General features: G+C 42.8%; 1 protein-coding gene across 9 annotated transcripts in view; it reads left to right on the top strand.

Annotated features, from left to right (window-relative positions):
* The window catches only part of LOC121442760 (receptor-type tyrosine-protein phosphatase mu), a 695,160-nt gene that overhangs the window by 282,918 nt on the left and 390,936 nt on the right, over positions 1-21,306 (top strand). For all 9 annotated transcript variants that reach the window (XM_041644372.1, XM_041644376.1, XM_041644373.1 and 6 more), the window contains exons 4-5: positions 2,273-2,351; positions 15,320-15,435. In XM_041644372.1, coding sequence (XP_041500306.1) covers positions 2,273-2,351; positions 15,320-15,435 — 195 coding nt within the window. The remainder of the gene's footprint in view (positions 1-2,272; positions 2,352-15,319; positions 15,436-21,306) is intronic.

A 21,306-nucleotide genomic window follows, 5' to 3' on the forward strand; every position in this document is an offset into this window, starting at 1 on the left:
AGCTGCTACTTTGATTTCTCCCGTCCCTCCTCCATGCCTTCCTTCTTTCTTTCTCTTTTTTCTTTGCTTTTCTCTTCCTCTACTACTCTTGTTCTTCAAGTTTGTTTTCCCATGGTTTTCTAAATTTTTCATAATTCTCGAATAGTGTGGCTCTCCTAAAACAAGCTCTTACCCTTCATGTCTCCTCTCACTCCTCCCCTCATCCTACCTCTTCCTTAGTCCTCCCCTGTAGAAGGAGCAGTGGCTGCGTTCCTGCCTCCTGGCTAGCTTATGCCCCGAAATAACAACACACAAATTTTATTCATTTAAACACTGCCTGGCCCATTAGTTCTAGCCTCTTATTGGCTTATTCTCACATCTTGATTAACCCATTTCTAATAATCTGTGTAGCACCACGAGGTGGTGGCTTACCAGGAAAGATTCCTGCCTGCATCCATCTTGGAGAGGAGAGCTATGGCGTTTCCTCACTGCCTTCTTCCTCCCAGAATTCTGTTCTGTCTACTCCACCCACCTATGTTCTGACCTATCAGGCCAAGCAGTTTCTTTATTAATTAACCAATGAAAGCAACACATAGAAAGAAGACCCACCTACATCACTCCCCCTCATTCCACCTCTTTCTTAGCCCTCCTCCTCATCCCACCTCCTCCTTAGCCCTCCCCCTCATTCCACCTCTTCCTCTAGCTCTCCCCTCATTCCACCTCTTCCTCTAGCCCCCCTCATTCCACCTCTTTCTTAGCCCTCCCCCTCATCCCACCTCTTCCTCTAGCCCTCCCCCTCATTCCACCTCTTCCTCTAGCCCTCCCCCTCATTCCACCTCTTCCTTAGCTCCCCCCTCATTCCACCTCTTCCTCTAGCCCTCCCCCTCATTCCACCTCTTCCTCTAGCCCTCCCCCTCATTCCACCTCTTCCTCTAGCCCTCCCCCTCATTCCACCTCTTCCTCTAGCCCTCCCCCTCATTCCACCTCTTCCTTAGCTCCCCCCTCATTCCACCTCTTCCTCTAGCCCCCCCTCATTCCACCTCTTCCTCTAGCCCTCCCCCTCATTCCACCTCTTCCTTAGCTCCCCCCTCATTCCACTTCTTCCTCTAGCCCCCCCTCATTCCACCTCTTTCTTAGCCCTCCCCCTCATCCCACCTCTTCCTCTAGCTCTCCCCCTCATTCCACCTCTTCCTCTAGCCCTCCCCCTCATTCCACCTCTTCCTTAGCCCTCCCCCTCATTCCACCTCTTCCTCTAGCCCTCCCCCTCATTCCTCCTCTTTCTTAGCCCTCCCCCTCATCCCATCTCTTTCTTAGCCCTCCCCCTCATCCTACCTCTTCCTTAGTCCTCCCTCTCATCCATCTTCCTCTGAAGTGTAAAAACCTAGAATCCCAAATGTCTCATTCTGGTCAGTCACTTTCAGAAATGTTTTTTAAAGAACTTCCGATCTTAACTTTGCCTCTCAATAAAGATATTACAATATGTGTGGGGGGGAATGGGTATCACGATAGGAAAACCGTATTATTTTGTGTGACAGTTTACATAGCATCGTTTCAGTTTTCTGATTTCTTTAAGACCTTGGTACTTTACTCCATTCTTCAGAATGACTCCAAAGTGCTTTCTTCCCATATCCATCCTCACCCGTGGGTTCGCATCACCGCATAGGTGATTCCTTAGGCAGGTGCTGCTCAACCCCGCCTCTGCCCTTTTGCCTCCTTGGACTAGACTGGGTTCAGCCTTACTTGTACTTGAGGTTTAGAGCCTGGAACACTGGTAGGCAGGTGTTAGCCACCAACTCCTTTTCAGTTGTTGGGCAAAATAAATGGAGGGATGAGTGAACACTTATTCCTCATAATAGAGGAGACTCTTGCTAAAATCCTTACTGAAATGAGTGGAAAACATTAATCTCTGTGTTGGCCTTTCATTTGTGTGTTAATAAATAAAACTTGCCTGAAGATCAGATAGTAAAACCACTGGTCAGCCTTACAGACAAGGCAGTGGTGACACACACCTTTAATCCCAGTAGTCACACTAGTTGCCGTAGAAACTGGGTGGTACCTTTAATTCCAGTGATGCACACCTTTAATCCCACCCCTAGAGGGAATTATAAACGGGAGGAGACAGCTCTCGTCTCAGTCTCATTCTGAGACTCCTGGAGGCAGGATCGCCTTTTTGGACTGAGGTAGAGGTAGGAGCCAATGGGTGGCTGTTTTGCGTTTCTGACCTTTAGGTTGAACTCCAATTTCTCTCTCTGAGTTTTTATTAATCATGTGTCAATCTCTCTTAATTTTCCAGGTGATTTTTGAAGTGGTAACCTCTGGACACCAAGGCTACCTTGCTATTGATGAAGTTAAGGTGTTAGGACATCCATGCAGTAAGTAACTTTGTTTTTAAATGTTGGGGTTCATCACTGGGACACATTTACATCATAGACCGAAAGACGGGAGGAAACCCAGAGAGACGCTGTCCTGCCAAGAGTTTCGTGGCAGGCTCTGGATGTGGGTCCAGCTGTGGATGCACCGCTGTGTGAAGTTGGTGTGCAAATGCAGATACTTTGATAGCTCTGAAAATGCAAAGCAGGTGTGAGGGACATTTGGATTTCTATTTTCAATATTAGCACAGAATTAAATGTGGCAGGTTGGCACATTCCATTCCCAAATCAAGGATGTTTCTATCCCTGTTCCTAAGTTATTATCACACAGTTCCAAACAGTATGGGCCCAATAGACTTAGTACATACTGAATATAAAGTCCCTTCCTTAGCCATCTGTCAGCGCCAGATTTGCCTGTCCCTTCTCTTTACAACTTTGTACTTTACAAATGTTCAGTATGGGAGAAAGGACCTTTATAGAAAGCTGAGATGATGCTGAGGCCAAGTAAGCAGACCGCAGGTCCCACCGTGGCAAAGGAGCTGGCTATATATCCGCCTCTTGGCCCTTGGGAGGTGGCTGTTTGTCCAGGATCTGGAACTTCTCCACTGCTCTTGAACCTTTCTGTCCTTGCCTTAGGTACAAAACCTGGACAGGATCGTTCAGAATGGGTCAAATGCCTACTCCCTTCAATCAGTTGATGTAATTCAGGAAAGTAGGGGTAATATTCCCATTGTTATGGGATCCAGGCCTGGATTTTTTTTTTTTAAGGAATCTACTATGCTGGGTAGTGAACCACAAAAAACAACCTGTATATGTATATGTGTACACACACACACACACGCACACACACACGTATGTATATGTGCTTGCATGTGGGTTTATGTGTATGTATATCTGTATGTATGTGTATGTATGAATATGCATGTGTACATACATATATGTATCTGTGTATGTGTATATGTGTGAATGCATGTGTGTATGTGTGTGTTTGTACTTGTGTGAACTATTTTTCTCATAAGCAGTATGTGTTCATAATGTTAGTTATAGCAACACTGTTGGTTTTGCCTTCCATATATTCTAATAAGTGGTATTCATTTGTCTACATTTTTCTGTGTTTCTGTTCCATAATGCCCACTGACAGTTGGTACACAGAACCCATGGATGCCCTAATAGGAGCGGGACACAGTCTTTGCATCCTCCTTGAATCTTTGAATCGTTTCTTAGCTACTTAATATAACAAGTACAATGTAAAGGCTTTGTAATAGTAAATGTGGCAGGGAGGGACCATGGTATATACTCTGTAAAGACTCCTTTGTTCCTGATTGTTTCTGTTCATGTTCACTGAGTCGGCATAGGCAGTTTGTGGATATGGAGAGCTAGCATAGTCTTATCTGGGTTTTCTCCCTCTTTCCACTTACATTTTTAAGATGAATCCTTAGCATTCATCCATAGGAACATAGCACAGCTTGTACTTATTTTTGAACATTTGGTGACTCCTCCTCCTTTGTTTTTGTTTATTAAAATTATTACTATGATTCAGCATGTGTGTATGTCCATAGAAAAAATATGTGTATATGTCTAAGAAGCCAAGTTCCTGGAATGTGGGGAGATGCGGTATTAGATTTATCAGTTGCTCCCAAATTGCTGTCAGAAGTATCTGAACCAATTTGCATCCCACCAATGGTGTGTGGATATTTTATTTCCCCTGTATCCTTTCTCAATACTGATGATAGTGTAAGTTTACATCCCACCAATGGTGCATGAACATTTTATTTCCCCTGTATCCTTTCCCAAGACTGATACTGTAAGTTTGCATCCCACCAATGGTGTGTGGATATTTTATATTCCCTGTATTCTTTCCCAAGACTGATACTGTAAGTTTGCACCCCACCAATGGTGTGTGGATATTTTATATCCCCTATATCCTTTCCCAAGACTGATACTGTAAGTTTGCATCCCACCAATGGTGTGTGGATATTTTATTTCCCCTGTATCTTTCCCAAGACTGATACTGTCAGTTTGCATCCTACCAATGATTCATGAACATTTGATTTCCCCTGTATCCTTTCTCAAGAGTGATACTTTCAGAGTTAACATTTTTGGCCATCTGAGCGATGGCAGCCTACTTTATTTTTAGAATGCCTGGCATGCAAAGAACTTGGCAAGTTGCTACATTTCCTGGGTCTCTGCTGATGGCTTCTGTCCAAACCATGAAAGAATGGTTAGATCCACAGTATTCAAATGCACGCACTTGCAAGGAGAGCTCAGTATTTTCTTCAGTTGCCTGAATTAGAATAGATGATTAGACAGTCCTCTGTAGCTATAGGGGCCACCTGTGCGGTCATTATCCCACAGAGGTAGCACAACACAGTTGCCTCATTTCATCTACGGGGGCCTCTACTCTCTCTGATGTCTTCTTCCGGTCCTCTGAAGCTGGCCCCATGTGCAGGTTCACACACATCCAGCATCTCATTCATGACCAAAACTGCCATTAATTTGGTCACATGTCACATTGGTCTTTTCTTCTGTATCTGCAAGATGGGATGTGGGGGGATTCACAGAGAATCTTCCCACTTTTTTTTTCTTGAAAAGGTAAAATAAAAAAAAAAGAATGAGGCTATAACTAGGTGAAACATCTGGGCAATTTCAGGAAACAGAATATAATTATTAGAACTGGAACTTAGCCAAGTCCGTGCACCCAAGTCTGCAACTTTGAGACGTGCCCCCGGGGTCTGCTAATGTGTATCTTCATGGCTTCTGAGTCACCATGTAAAAGGAGGACAGGAGATAACCCAAAAGTTTTGCACCTGTACTGAGTGCTGAGCGGTCTGATATGTCCTGCCTTCCAGTTTCTTAGAGCTATCTGTCTGCAGGGACATGTGCGTCGGTGGGTACAGATGAGAGAACCTCCAGCCAGGCTTACCCAAAGCATCCTAAGCCTGCATCCTGGATTTCTTGCTTCTACATAGGGCCTCTGGCTGGCATATGAGTTCCTCAAATGCAGCCTTTTGTTTTCCACTGGGTTCCAGGCTGTGTGTTTATCACAGACATAAAGATTTTATGCTTAGCCTTTTTGTGCCTATGTCCTGCGATGTATGTGTATTGGTGTTGTGGTGGCGTGTGTTCCTGTGGAGTCAGCTTCCCATGCCAGTCTGGATGAATGTATAATTCCTCCTCTGTAGGTAAGCACACGCATACCTAATGGCTTCATGAGTTGCCTTAGGAGACACAGAAAGGAACGGCAGGCTGGTGACTGAGGGTTAGGGGGTGATGCATGTTGCAGTAGCCCTGTGAACTGTAAGTTGTAAGTGGGTTTATTAAAGCTATTTGGTAGTTATTTCTTCTGTAATCTGTGTGTCTGTGGGGGAAAATGTGCAAATAGAACCTGTAAGAATGAAGATATTGGATTTAAACTCAAAATAGAAAGCTTTATAGGTAAGATTTTGTGAGATTTTTTATCAAGATCGCTAAATAATGATCATTTGTTTTGAAATTTGATGCTCGTTAGTTTGGATTCTCAGAGGAGCATAAATATTTCACATCTGAAGGATGTTTTCCATGAGGAGGCAGAGTTGCTGAGTCTCATCGACTTCACTGTCCAGGCCCCTGTTTGGACTCCTGGGTTTACGAGCCGGCATCACTACAGTTTGCCCACAGTTGTTGTTCTCATACAAGGGTGCAGATGCTCGTAAGATTGATATCACCTTAGTGACAGTAAGATGCAGGACCAGGCTGAACTGGAGATACTTGTGCGGAATCATCAGCTGTCTGGTTAAGACCCCCTTCTAACAAACCTAGATAATTCTTGAATTTGGTGTGCACACTAAAAGTGTATCTTGAGTTTGGTTTAGGAATCCCAGTAGGGAAAACTGAGAAGGATGTTGTCAGTTTCCGAAGCGTCTCCTTTGTTTAAAGCACATTGAAGCTGCATCTGCATGTATTGTGTGGTACCTTGCCTTTTTGCCTGTGGCAGATGCTTACTCTGTAGATCAGGCTGTCCTTGAACTCCTGACCCTCAGACATCAGGATTTCTAGTGCTGATTTCATGGGCGCTTGCCACCAATTAAAATTCTTGGGATTGCTATTATCACCTTGTGGTCTTAATGTATATTTTTCATGTATTAGAAACCACAGATATCTTAACAGTTTTATTGGGATATAGTTTACATGTCCTACAGATTCCTCCGTTAATGAGTTTGCTTGAGTTGTTGGTTGTATTTTCCTCCTCACTGTACCTGAAGTCATGTGATAGGTTATGGTCAAAACACAGAGACACTAACAGCATTGCACGAACCTATCTTTAGTCTGTACTTATAAGGTGCATATGAAACATCAATGAATTTAATGTTTACACTTGAATCCCATATCCAAGGGATATGCATGCAAATACTAAAAAAAAATCTGACAATATTTGAAATTTGAAAACACTTGTGGTGACAGCTAGGGAGGAGACCTGTGCTGTGGTTGTCCTGCCCGCCGGGCACACTTCCAGTTCATTTCAGCCTTTGCCATCACATAGAGATGTAAATGTGAAAATAAGAGGGTCAGAGCCTGTTCGTCTTCTGCCCCTCTTCAGTTTGCTCTTTGATCTCACCAATTACCGCTCTCTGATTCTGTTGCTAGGATTTTGACACAGGCTTTGAAGAATCAATAGTAATGAAACATCTCCGAGGAGACCTGTGTCTTGGTCAATGATGACTCATGCCTTTGGGATCAAAGGCTGATCGGGGATCAATTAATATTTGAGAATTTGGCTCTCTGTGCAAAGCCATGGAATGCAGCCGTCGGGAGGGAAAGGCAGAGCTGAACCCAAGCCTGTTTGTTATTCAGGGAAGACAGTTTGTAGAGCTCCCGCAGACTTCACAGGGGTCTGGTGGAGCATTTTGAAAGGGTACCCAGAAAATAAATGGGCCTATAAATTTAGAGAGAAAGAGGGAATGTTTCTTTTTGAATATGAGATGGGCTGGAATTTCCATTCTGAAGGTGCTATACTTGGAATTCCAATTACAGTAGTTTGGCAAAGTTGGTGTTCCAGCTCAGCGTGGGTTCTAAACTTAGCTGGACAGAGAGCCTTTTTTTCTTGGGCTCTTTTCCACTTTGAAAGGATGAGTCAGTTATTTTAAACAGAATTTTTTTTTTTTGAGGGTGAAGCACACAGAACACCTTGCCCGAATCATCTTTTTTAAAATCTTTATCTCACTCCTTATATGAGTATTTTAAAAAGAAAAGATCTCGCTGGGTAGTGTTGGTGCACACATTTAATCCCAGCACTCAGGAGGTGGAGACAGCTGGATTTTGTTAGTCCAAGGCCAGCCTGGTCTACAGAGTAGCCAGCGCTACACAGAGAAACCCTGTCTCAGAAACCAAAACCAAAACAAACAAAAAGGGGGGGAAAAAAACCCTCTATTTTACAGAAAGAAAGTTCCACAAAGACTTGTGTGTAGGGACTTTTCCTATATTTGGAGGTAGTAAAGGCTGAGGTGTTGATGCCTGAACACAGTGTGCTGACACCAGAATCCTAGTTCAGATTCACCTTAAGTCACTTGCCAACTGAAAATTGTTTTAGATCTTCCAGTTCAGGACCTGGAGAGTCGGGGACCTCCTGGAACTCTGGAACATTATGCTGCCTTCATGTTTATTGGGCTGTGATCTGTGTCCCATGGATGGGCTGCAGATCTGTGTCTCATGGCTCTCCTAGGAAAGGCAGGGATGTAAAGGCATGAGCCCTCTTCTACATCTCGATACTGTTGGGGAGAAGGGATGCATAGGGTTTTCAGTCCTTTACTGGACTCTTCGGCAGAGAGAGCTTAGTTGCCGTAGGTAAGTAAAACCAGAGGAACTTGGAGATGTTGGACATCCTGGAGGAGAAGGGTCTAGAGAAGTGGAGGATCAGGGCACAGGCAGAAGATGTGGAGGGATGAGTATAAGGTATCACAAAGGAGAAGGACTCTACTGCTTAGCTCTTAGTATTGAAAAAATTCAGCTCCCTACACAATCTGGGATAAACAAGACATGCAATTAATCTTGCAAAATGTAAAGTACCTGCTTCTTATAGGTTATTACTTAAAAGATGAAAGAGCTCCATTTCTGTACAATTTTTATTATGAACACCACAATAAAGCTTTTTTAACAGAAACAAAAACAGAGAAATCCAGGCTGATTTTACATCTGTGTACTGCTAATGTCATCATTTATCTTTAAGTACATTTATAAATAAGTCCTATCATATCAAGACAAAATCATTTCTCCAAAATACCACTTGTAATTTCACATATCCATTTCAGGGTTTCAGGGAGATGGCCTCCTTTCCTCCCCTCCGCAGTGTATGTTTTAAAAGAATTCTATCTTAGGATGGACTTAGTCTCTCTTTGCCAATAAAACACACTTTAAAAAAAATATTTATTATATATACAATATTCTGTCTCTGTGTATCCCTGAAGGCCAGAAGAGGGCACCAGACCCCATTACAGATGGTTGTAAGCCACCATGTGGTTGCTGGGAATTGAACTCAGGACCTTTGGAAGAGCAGGCAATGCTCTTAACCTCTGAGCCATCTCTCCAGCCCTTGAAACACACTTGTTATCTTCATGAATGGCTTTCTTTCCAAGCTGTCTCACTTCAACTGCTCTTCCCACATATGTGTGTAATGGTTATGACTTTTAGCCCTTAGTAATACTTATTTTACAGTTAGCTAAATAGTAAACATAAATAATAGGAACTCATTATTAAATGTTAGTTACTATTACAATTTAAATTTTATATAGTTTGTGTTTTATATAATATACAAATTAAATGGTAAAAATTGAAAAGAACCGTGTTAGTATATGCCAGCAGTCCACACACACCAATAAATTTTATGAACTCACCATTTTCATACCCTTGAACCAGGCATGGTCATAGTAAAAATAAAGCAGCTTTGTGTCAAAGGATGTGCTTATTAACAGGTATAAGTATATTTAATAACCTTGGGAGAATTAGAAACCAAAAATATAGACGCGTGAATGCTTCATTTTACTTAGAGCTGATCCAGATTGTAGGTCGCCAAGATCTGGAAACTACATTAGACAAATTTCTAAATAAATAATTCTTGAAACAACAGCTGTCAGCCTGACTTGATGATTTAAATCCAGCCTATTTTTATAATATTAAGTGCCTATCCAATATGCCGTCAGTTTATTTGGCTAGTGAGAGAATGTAGGATTCTACCATACCTTATCATACTCAATGCTGGTAACTCAGCAGGCTTTATTCATTAATTCATTACAACTTAGCCAGCAATATAAAACCAGTCTCATTTACCAAGGTGTCTAAGTCACCTTGAATGAATAAACAAACACCTGAATGGCCTTGGGCATTTGGATTCTTATTGAGGAGCTGACTTCCCCCAGTAGCTATGATGGAGTTCCTTTGCTAACTTAACTTGGTGATGTCATCTTGAGGTAGGGATGATCACATGCATAAAATTTATAGGTTTGTATGTACTTAAATAAATAGATGTGCAAATAGATATCCTACAGTATCATTGTAAATTTTTGTCCATGGATTACGTGTAAACACACACACAACTACTAATTGTATGCATTTGTATAAATGCTTATGCTTGTCTTTGTTTCATTTTATATTTTTCTCTAAATTGTTTCTGGCACATTAAATAAATTACTACTTGCACAATATAGAGGCTAAAGTTCTTCACCAGTTTTCTCTTGTGTTGCATATGATCTTTTGCAACTGTGAGCTAAAGTTTGTCTCTAATCAGCCTTTGACTTTCTAGCCTCAGACAGTTGGCTTTGGGGACATCTCTAAGTCCATTGTGAGCCTGTGAGGCAGTAGGGGAGGGCTTCACTTTAAACATCGTGTGTAGGATGCTGTGAGGAGAGGGGTTTGGGGAGGAGCCTCTTGGAGTTTTCTAGAAGAAGTTATTGAGGATCCGAACGCTCCCTAGTAAATCATATCAACAAGAACAGTTTTGTACAGAGCTGGTGTGTAGTGAACGGGTATGCAGTCAGCACAGACGTGAGAAGGCATCATTCAGTCAGCTGAGAACTTCCCAAGAGAGGGATCCAGAAAGAAGTCTGGACCTCGGTCCAGACAGAGGAGCCCACAGAAGTGCCCTCCAAAGAAGGAGGTTCTAGGGAGCATGTGCATCCAGACACCCCTGTGCACAAAAAGTGTCCCTAGAAGCTTCCCAGAAATTGAAGTCCTTGCCCTAAAGAGATCCCAGGGAAATGAAAGAAAGGACCCATGCACTCAAACAGAGCACATCAGAGAGAATTGAGGCAAGGCAGAACTTTCTGGAAAAGATCCTTTCTTTAGACTGATTGGAATCCCTGAGACCTGGCAATACTTGGTAGTGTGCTGCTCACAAATAGGATACCTGTGTTTTCGTTCCCTTTATTGCTGTGTTAGAACAACGTGACCAAAAGCTATAGGGAAGAAAGGGTTTATTTTATCTTATACTTCCAGGTCACTGTCATTCCTGAAGGAGATCAGGGCAGGGACCTGAAGGCAGGAATGGATGCTATTCTATGCGCCATTGCCTTCAACCAAGGGACTTTTCACAGCCAAGGAAGTGTGGCAGGAACCAGAGGGGTTGTTGTTTGCTAGCTGGTTCTCTCTCTGACTGCATCATTGGCAGCTTATGCACAAATAGCTTTTTGATTAGTGCAGAAGCACCTGCCCAGGAATGGTGCTGCCCATAGTGGGCTGTGCCATCTTTCATATTACACACACGCACAATATATTATATTATTATATTATATGTGTGTATACATGTATGCATATGTGTATATATATTATCAATACACACACATACATAGAACTATAGAGAGTTATATGTATGCTTTCCTCACCTTTGAAGCCAGCCATTGCTTTCTATTGCCCATAGTCTCTGTGCCCAGTTTTTTTATTTCCTAACTGGAAAGGTCTGCTTTTCAAAAGACAAGCAAACCTGTTCTCCATGTAGCCGCTCTTCCCAGGTGTGTTTGTCATTCTTTGAACATGCCTAAAACACCATCTTAGTGTGACTCCAGATAACTAAGTCTCTGGGGCAGAGCTAACCATTTAAGGAAGCAAAGAGTGGCTACTGTATTCCCTGGCTGCATGCCTCTGAGTCATAGAGCATAAACATCTCAGGAGTGTCTTCACAGGAGCACGAAGATTGATCTAGAAGGAGATGGCTAACTGAAGTGTTTCCATATTTTCTTATAGTCAAGAGTCCCACTCAAGGCTAATTTAAAGATATTCTGGTATAGACCTTTTCTGGTTTCCTACCTCTGGGACCTGATGATAATGATGATGAGGAGGAGGATGGTGATGATGAAGATGAAGATGATGATGATGAGGATTGTGATGATGAAGATGATGATGAGGAGGATTGTGATGATGATGATGGTGATGCCTATGATGATGATGAGGAGGAGGAGGATGGTGATGAAGATGATTATGATGATGGTGATGCCTATGATGATGATGATGAGGAGGAGAGTGGTGATGATGATGGTGATGTCTATGATGATGATGAGGAAGAGGATGATGGTGATGATGATGATGGTGGTGATGCCTATATTGATGATAATGATACCACCTGCTATTATTATCTGATGTACTTGCCAATCTCTCTTGGAGAGTATCTGCTGTATTCTCAGTTATTGGCCTTATGGTGCTAGAAAATGGCTACCAAGAGACCCATCAGCTCAGGAAGGCCAAATTTCTGTGTTCTGCTTACTGGGTAACATCTCACCATCAGAGGAGATCCAAAGATGACTGAACAGAGAGAAAGCTGCCTCATGACTTGGAAAAGAGAATTTCAGAAGCAGTTTTGAAAGGGATGAGAAAGAATAACCATGAAAGAGAGTGGAAATGGCCCCTTGATGCTGAGAGTTGAATCCAGGGGAGGAGGGGAAGGGAAGAAGCCTGGGAAACAGGTTGGTACCTGAGGAACACTTGCCTTAGTGGAGAGGGCCTGAAGATTCCTCCCTGGGCTGATGAGGGCTGGGATGCCTTGAAAGGGTTGCCACTCTTGGGTTGTTGGTGGGGAGTAGATTTCACAGCCCCTCCAGAGGAGTCTGAACTATCTGCTGTTTGAGACATGCCTGCCTAAGAGTCACAAGAAAGCTGTGGCCAGAAAATTCCCAATGTGAAAGAATTGGGAGATATAACTAAGAACTGATTTTTGCCAAATCCACTGTGGACAGAGGAGGCACAATGCCATCATTTTCTCGTTTATGTATTGATGCGCACATGGCTAGAAATGGTGAACTTCAAACTGTTTTATAGGTGGAGTGAATATTTGGAGATATTTCCAGTCTAGTTAGCAAGGGTTGCACTGAAATAGATTTGCATGTTAAATATCCTTTGCCCAAACCACTTAAAAGCAGGCATGTGTTGGAATATTTTAAGGATTCTGTATATGCATAATTTTGGCTATGAGATGGGAGTCTAAATGTGGAATCCATTCACATTTTATTTATCACTCATATGTATAAACTGAAGGTAATTTCATGCATTATGTTTAGGGTTTTAGTGCTTGTGTGCTTAGCTTTTAGCGGGTCCCATGAGTTGTGCAATTTTCTACCTGCTACATCATGTTCACTCTTTAAAAATAGTTTTGGTTTTTCAGAGTAGGATGCCAACCTAATTCTATCTATTATCTACCTTCCTACCATCTATCTGTCTGTCTGTCTGTCTATCTATATCTGTGTGTGTGTGTGTGTGTGTGTGTGTGTGTGTGTGAGAGAGAGAGAGAGAGAGATGGGGGTGGGGAAGTGTGTGTGTGTGTGTGTGTGTGTGTGTGTGTGTGTGTGTTTGGGAGTATTTGATGAGAATCGGCTGCAATTAGTTTCTTTGATAAGAAAGCAACTCCTCATTTTCAGTGTAACCCTTTTAATTTAGTCAAATCTCACTAGTCTTCCTGGTCTGTATTAATATTTGGTTCCTCTGGTGTAGATAAGCCTAAAATAATTGATATAATTTTTATGTGGTTAAAAAAAATAATGGAGTCAAAGGTCAAGTGCGAAGGTGGGGAGGAAAAATTCTGCTATAGAAATAGGAATTTCTGGCAAACAGCTCTCAAGTTTGCATGCCTGTGGTTTTATTAATGCAAATAACATTCAGTTAATTTAATGACGCCATCATGAGTCGGCTGGTGGGAGACAGTAGCACTAAGCTCACTGTTCTTGCTACCATGATCACTGAAGGTCCGAAGACAAGCTGAGAGAATGCTGGGACTCTCTGGAAAGATCAGCGCTACTGGAATTCCAGGAAAACGCCCACCTGGTGTGGGATGGGGACCACCAGCACAGACAAGATGACGGGAAGCCTAGAAGAGGTCAAGTGACGTAGCAGGCTGGCCTAAGCTTTGGAAATGGAAGTCTGTACTAGTCAGGGGCCCGCCCACAAGTCTTCTTGTACCCAAAACAGAGAAAACAGCCACCTCATAGAATCTGTGTGAGTGTTCCCTGGGAAAGTTCTGGCACATAAAACTCAAGGGCCACCCTTTTAATCAAAAGTACTGGGTTTTCCAGAGCCTCCAGAAGAAGGTAGAAGAGACATTTGGCTTAGGGATGCTTTTCAGAGTTCTTCAAAGACCGAAGAGTAAGGGGTAATTTGATTGAGTCAGTGAAACAGTTCTTAGAATTGGAAGTTGGTCAATGAATGTTGAGTAACAGTGGTCCATCGCTGCCCTGCCCTGTGAGGAGGCATTTAGACTAGTTTGCATACTAAGCATCGTGAGCACAGTGAATTATTGCTGGCCTCCAAATAATAATGAGGTTTCCCTGTGCTACTGGTATTAAAATTCCTTGTTCTTTGTTTGCAGTGCACTTGCAGTTCTAATTAAGTTCTGCTTGGGCTCATGTGAGTGTGGGTTTACAGTCATTGGGTCCCCAGACTAGGACACCATTCTTCAAGACCCACTGCCAATGAGAGGATGGATACTTGGAGGCATAATGAATCTGGTCTCATCTGCCCAACCCAGAAAATGCTATATTCATACTTCCTTTCTGCTCTCGCCCCTTTCCCTGTCTGTGACTTTGTCATGTAATAGGAGAATTTCCCTAATAAAGTTTGCATGACATTTAAGTATACTTCTCAGGCTGAGCAGAGTCACCCTTTCTGGACATAACTGTCGGTGACCGACAGGGGCACCAGGAGAAGGTGCCCATAGCAGATGGATTTCTTGACTTAGAAACAAGAATCAGCGAAACTCACCCAGCTTGGCCAGGCCCAGCATCCTTCCCAGAGTGTGTCTATCGGGATAGTATTTTGTGGTAGCTGGGAAATATTACAGAGGGATCGCTGCATACCAATTAGTTGTATTAAAATATATATTATGCACAGCTCTGTATTTGGGTTTCAAAGTTTCCTTGACAACATCATTTAACTTCTTACTGTTCTTTTCACATTGCAAGTATAAATATCTAATATGTTTTTGTTCAAAACATCAATTAGGCATCAGCATAATCTTTATTAATACAGATTTGTTATTACAAGGAGACTGCTGAGCTATGGTAATTTGCACAGCAGGAACAATGAAATATCTTCTCTTTTGGTTCTATCCCAGATTGCCTGATTTTTTTTTCCTCTCTCTCTCTCTCTCCCTCTCTCCCTCTCTCCCCATCTCTCTCTCCCCCATCTTTCTCACCCTCTTTCCCTCCCTCCCTTTCTCCATTCCTCCATTCTCCCTCTCTTTCTCTTTCTATCCTTCCCTCCCTCCCTTCCTCCCCCTCCCTCCTTCCCTCCCTCCCTCCCTCCCCCTTCTCTCTGTCATCACATAGCACACACACCAGTATCTTCCCATGATGCCCTTCACAACAACAGAGATACCTTTCAAGCTTTCATAGGCTTTACCAATTCTCTTTCTCCCAAGGCAAACACAGTGAAAAGGCCCCCATGGGAAGTGTGTCTACTCGTTATGAGTGGGTGTTCCATTGAGGTCCCACTTCTAATTCCTTGGCTTCTCTTCCCTCATGCAGCTAGAACGCCCCACTTCCTGCGGATTCAGAACGTGGAGGTGAATGCTGGCCAGTTTGCTACTTTCCAGTGCAGCGCCATAGGCAGGACGGTGACTGGGGACCGGCTCTGGCTGCAGGTATGTGCACTAGCGTTCACTGTCCTGGTGGGCAGCAGAAGGACAGCCGCATCATCCTGGAGGAGGGATTGGGGACACCAAAGCAGTCACTGCTCTAGAACATTCTGCCCACATCAGTTAGATCCCCAGGTCTTCATCCTAAGCAAGGCAATTTTCTTTACTTGTCTTTTTGGAATTTCTATTTTTCCCGTTGCTTTTTCTTGATAATATCCTTTGACAAATTTTGTCAAATTAGATTTAGCAAAGAACCTTAAATTCTACTGTGCCTCTCCCTACTCTTTCATGGAAGGAAAACAACCCAAAGAATTTGACTCCAGTCACACACACACATACATGCACACCAAACACACACACGCACACACCAAGAGAGAGAGAAAGAAAGGGCTCGCTTTTGCGGAGCTTTCTGTAAGCTGCATTGTTGAGCAACTTGCATTAATTTCAAGCATTTAAGTTATGTATGTAAATGTATATGTATATGTATTTTCACATAAGCATGGCCCGGCCGTGCAGCTTAAGTCCTTCAGGGCCTGCTCTGTACATTCTGTATGACAGGCAGTCCCTTGAGCCTGTGTGCTGTCTGAGGGGTTATGACAGATTAGGTGGATGTCTGTGACTTTCTCCCCCTACCCCAGGACTTCAGGGTATGGGGGTGGGTGTTCTTCTCCTTGGTGACGCCCACTCGCATTGCATCTTGGTTCTTTTAAGTCTTAATCTCCAGGCTGCTCATCCCTCAGTCCTCCTAGAGTACCCCTTTCCCTTTCTTTCCTTCCTTTGTTCTGTGTGGAGTTTCGGTTGTTTGTTTTTGCCGGGCTGGGATCGAACGCGGGTCCTTATGCATGCTAGACTGGCGCTCCCCCAGAGACACAGCCCCAGGCCTTTCACATTTTGGTTTTATTATTTTATTTATGATTTTGAGTTTGCTAGCAAGCTGAAGCACTCTGTTTTAACCCTTCCCTATTCCCTATCTCACAGTAGGCAGCTCCCACGTTCTTGTTTCCCTTCCTGCACTGGTTCCGTTTCTGCTTCGTACCGTACTTGAACGGCTGCCGTGGCATGATGGCTGTGATGTGGCCCAGTTATATAATTTTTAAATCATTTATCACCATTAATCACCACATTTGTTGCTGTTTGCTGGAGGGAGTGGAAAGTAGCTGAATGTCTAGGATGAGCTGATGGGGGCTGTCAGGCAGGAATGTGGTCTGAGCAGAGGGTGGCTCAGGACCACCGAACAGAGCGTGCCTTACCCTTCTGCCTGATGCCACCCTTTTCCCACATCCTGGCCCTTGTCAAAGACGTTTCTGCCAGGAAGAAGGAATGTGTCTAGAACTCTAGACTCCCATGTCCTTGTTCCATCCTTACTTTTTTCTGTGCTCCTGAAACTTCCGTATTAACTACTTTAAAAGCTTTCTGTAGCACGTGGAAACTATTATAAGCCTTTAGCTTCTTCTCTTCTTCTTAATCTCGGATATTTGAAATTATTTTGCTAGGGATATAGGGTTGCTGCCTGAGTGGGTGGATGTTTGTGTTAATGAGATCCTGATCAGCTGTCTGTTGTGCTTGATGAAGGAGATAGACATCTTATATTAACATTTTCCACAAAGCATTTACAACCTTTTTTAAAATGACACTATTATTTTCATCACTACCTGTACGGCTCTTAATTATTTATGGAAAACTAGTTTATTGCACTTGTCTTTCTTAGGCACACCACCTGGGAGGGGACAATGCAAAGTGTGAGCTCCCAGGCCTGAAATGACAGGGGATATTCCCCAGGACGCACTAGCACACTGGACACAATTTGCTTCTAGGTTTTACAACTATCCTAGGTGTGGGATCCTTCGCTTCAACTCCATTTGGAATTCCAGTCTTCAGTTCATTACTAGTAGAGGAAGTGTTGGTTTGGAACAGCTGTAGCATTATATAAAGAGACAACTGATGTCTGTCTGGGGGGAAGAGAGAGTATCTTGCTATAGACTTTTCCATCCTACCTCTACTATAGTTACCTTGGGAGATGAAGGAATATCAGGCTTATTCTTGGGCTCTGATTTAATGGGTTCGAAGGAGGGACCCATCCTTCAGTATTCCATCAAATGTTGTCCAGGTGCTTCCATTGTGAAACAAGGGTTGAAAGTAACCGAGCTGAGGCAAAATTTAATGAGTGTAGTAAATTGGAATGAAAAAGTAAAGGCAGCATGTAACTGGTATCTTAACAGTAGTCCCTTGATGTCCGTGGAGTAAGGAGCCTGTAGGTAGCATAGTCCTCAGATGCTTAAGTTCCCTATATAAAATCACACAGTGTTTGTATGTAACCTGTACACACAGTCTCATTCACTGGAATAATCTCAAGATAGCTTATAGTAACTACCCGGATGTCAATGCTGTGTATTGGTGGCTCTGCTGAACTGCTCAGGAGCTAAGGACAAGGACAAAGTCTATGTGTCTTCAGTAAACAATTTCTTTTTCTTATTGTAGGATTGCACTATAGACCCAGGCTGGCCTGGAATGTACTGTGTAGCCCAGGATATATTTCTTCCCCAGCCTCCCAAGGGCTAGAACGAGAGGCAGAAGCCACAATGCTGGCTTTCAAGATATTTTTGATTTGTTGGGGTTTTTTTTTTCAATCTTTGGGTGCAAAGCCTGTGGATTTGAGGGTCAATTGTACATAAACACCTCGGTATGATTTTCATGTCATACTGTGCCCAAGGCCTCTCTATTTTCCATGTTCTGTTAGATTAGTATTATAATATTGATGAATCTGTCCTGTTTTATCCTGTGATGTTTTCCTTTTTCTCTTTTCCCAATCTTCCTAATCACCTGCCTTTGTCATACCTGAAATTCTTCATGTGCCTACATCAAGATGAGGTGTGACACCCTTGAATTTACAGGACTCTGGGTTCTTAAGTGAACTTTAATTTGTCCTCCTCTCAGGATGCTATTTGGTTTGTGAATCTTGGGTTGATCAAATAATGCTACTATGGAATTATTGATGACTTCTGGTTGAGTAGGCATTGCGTGCGAAAGCATTTATTTTATGAGCAGCTTATGGAAAAGAGCCACACACAAAATTATTAAGCTTTTCTAAAACTTACTTTCAGCCAATGTGCATAGGTATATATGAAATTTAACTGAGAATCTTCTGTAGATAGGGATGTTACTTTTAATAATATTTTATTATGTGTATATGTGCACGTGTGTATATGTAGGTGCCTATGTACCTGCATATGGGTGTGTATGCATGTGTATATAGGCAACTAAAATTGCCTCCATGTGTCTTCTTTGGTGACTCTCCTACTGTATTTATAGAGTTGGAGTCTGCATTTGAACCTGAAATACACCAACTCCATCTGGTCTAGCCCGCCAGTTTGCCCAGTAGGTCCCCTGTCTGTGTCCAGAGCGCCGAGTGGTGGCAGCTGCCATACCCGCTTGCTTTGTGTGTGGTTTCTGGGGATCAAAATTCTAGGACTCAAGCTTGCGTGGCAAGTTCTTTATCCACTCAAGCATTTCCCTAGGCCTAGATCGTATTGTTACTAACTCATTGTCTATATGGAGACATCTGAAAATCTGAACCAAGCTGAACACTGACTTCTTCTTCAAACATCTCTCATGAGGGACAGTCCACACACAATGCCTCTGGAGGTGCAGCAGCTCCTAAAGGGGTTTTCTGCATGCCATCACATAGGGTCTTTAAGGTAATTCTGAGATCCATGCTCAAAATTGAATGAGAAAAAAAAATACATTTTTTACGTTCTTCTATGGTATGAATATCCCCAGGAGCAAAGCAAGGTTTTGGAATCTATGATGGATGTTTACTTGGGGACATATGGGTGCTTTTGAGTGGCGCCATCAGCAAATCTTTTGTTGCTGTGTGGCAGCCTTTAGAACACCCACAGTAGTAGGCATTGGGCGTGGAGCTTCTTGGGTCCCCCCTGTGGTGTTACGTCTGTTTGCCATATAAAGGATGGAGCGTCAGCCCTGTCCGTTGCAGACTGAACTGTGTAGTAGGGATAGTGGAAGCCTTTATCTGTCTCTGCTCCAATTGCCCTGCTGTGTACATCGAACTCTGTGTCATCCTCTCGGCAATGTGGGTGACCTGGCGATGTGTGCCTCAAAGATTTTACCATGACCCTGTCACACTATTAACACCAAGGACCTGACTGAGGGAAGATGTCTGTGTGTCCGTGCATCCGTGTGTAGTCCAGGTACATGGCAATCCACACCTACATGAAACGTTTACTTATTTGAAACCTACTTTAAGTATCACTTTATTAAAGTATCAGAAAATATTAATAAATATGAGGAAACCTAAGTAATAAAGAGAAATGTTAAAGATTTTATTTTTGTGTGTGTACGTGTGTTTGTGTGAATGTGTGCTGTATGTGTGATGTTGCCCTCGGAGGCTCGAAGAGTTCATCGGATCACCTGGAGCTGGACTTACAGGCAGTTGTGAGCAGCTGGGTGTGGCACTGGGCAGCAAACTTGAATCTTCTGGAAGCGCAGGAAGAACTCTTAGCTGCTGAGCTAACTCCCCGGCTCCTAAGAGACACCCTTTCATGACTAAGAGATACATCTCACCTTGTGGGTGAGGTCGGTGTCTATGTGGGAGGGATTTTTCTAAAGTGCAGAGCTAAGAAAATAAGATAAAACTCAGTAAGACGAGCACCCATCTTTCTACCTGCGGTCTTAAAGGAAGCGTTTTGTGCAGTGTAAAGCTATGAGATTGTGAAGTTCTTGCAGATGGCTGATAGGTACCATCAGATACGGCAGTGCATGCATTTAAATATGGTATTTTACCATTCAAGACACTAAAATCAAATGTGTGTATGCAAACCACCCAAATACCCAAAATGAGACCTTATTTCACAGTTCATGTTGTTAGCAACCTCCATCACTTTTTAAGTCTGACTTTGAGAATACCTCAGAGAATATGTATAGTCACACGCATTAACACGTGTGCACGCATGCACACTCACACACTCTCACACACACACACATACATACAAATGCACACACTGAGAAAAAAACAGAATTAAAACATTTTAACATTTTTCATGTACAGTTTACTTCTTTGGATGCTTTTGTTTTTTTCCATAGTATTTTCTGAGGTGTTTTTATTATGCAACCATTGACTTTTGAAACTATTCATGGCTATATGAAATTTGATGTTTATTATAAATAAGCCAACAAAATAGTATTTTCAAATGATTTTATGGTATCCACCCATTCTTAGAAATAGAAAGGGAGATAATATGTAGTTACCAGGGCCTACGAGACTGCTCAGGAATTAAAGTACTTGCTACCAAGCCTCATACCATGAGTCCGACCCCCCGAGACCCACATGCTGGAGGAGAAAACTGACTCTTCCATAATTTGTCTTTCGACATGGACACGCCTGCCGTGGTACCTGTGCAGGAGCACATGCAAACACATACGTGCATTCAGCCATACATGTAAACACAAGACAAAATTTAGTTTTAAAATGCAGTTACTATGAAGGAGACTTTCAAAACACTGGCATTATCCAGCACCTGGATAGTAAGTGCCAGTGAGACACTCACTGATGTATGGAGCTTTCTAAGCCTTTATGGACAAAATGTCTTCTCCAGGTGAACCTCAGAGGCCAATTTTATGGTGAGACAAATATCCCAGATGCTTGCTTAGTCCCTGACTTCTGGCCACAGGAAAGGTCTTTAACACAACGAGGTAAGGGTCAAACCTTATGCATCCTTATCTGCGGGTTTAGAATAGACAATAGGCATCATACAAAGTGGTCCAGGCAGACTAAGAAAAATAGACTCTGTTAGGGTCATGTCGGCGGCCTTTAGGATCTTATCCTTCCTAAATCTCCACTCTCCGCCCTTTCCTGTAGCTTAT

Source organism: Microtus oregoni, unplaced genomic scaffold (assembly GCF_018167655.1).
Source record: "Microtus oregoni isolate MIOR12 unplaced genomic scaffold, Mior012 000095F_ref0000231, whole genome shotgun sequence".
NCBI lineage: Eukaryota > Metazoa > Chordata > Mammalia > Rodentia > Cricetidae > Microtus > Microtus oregoni.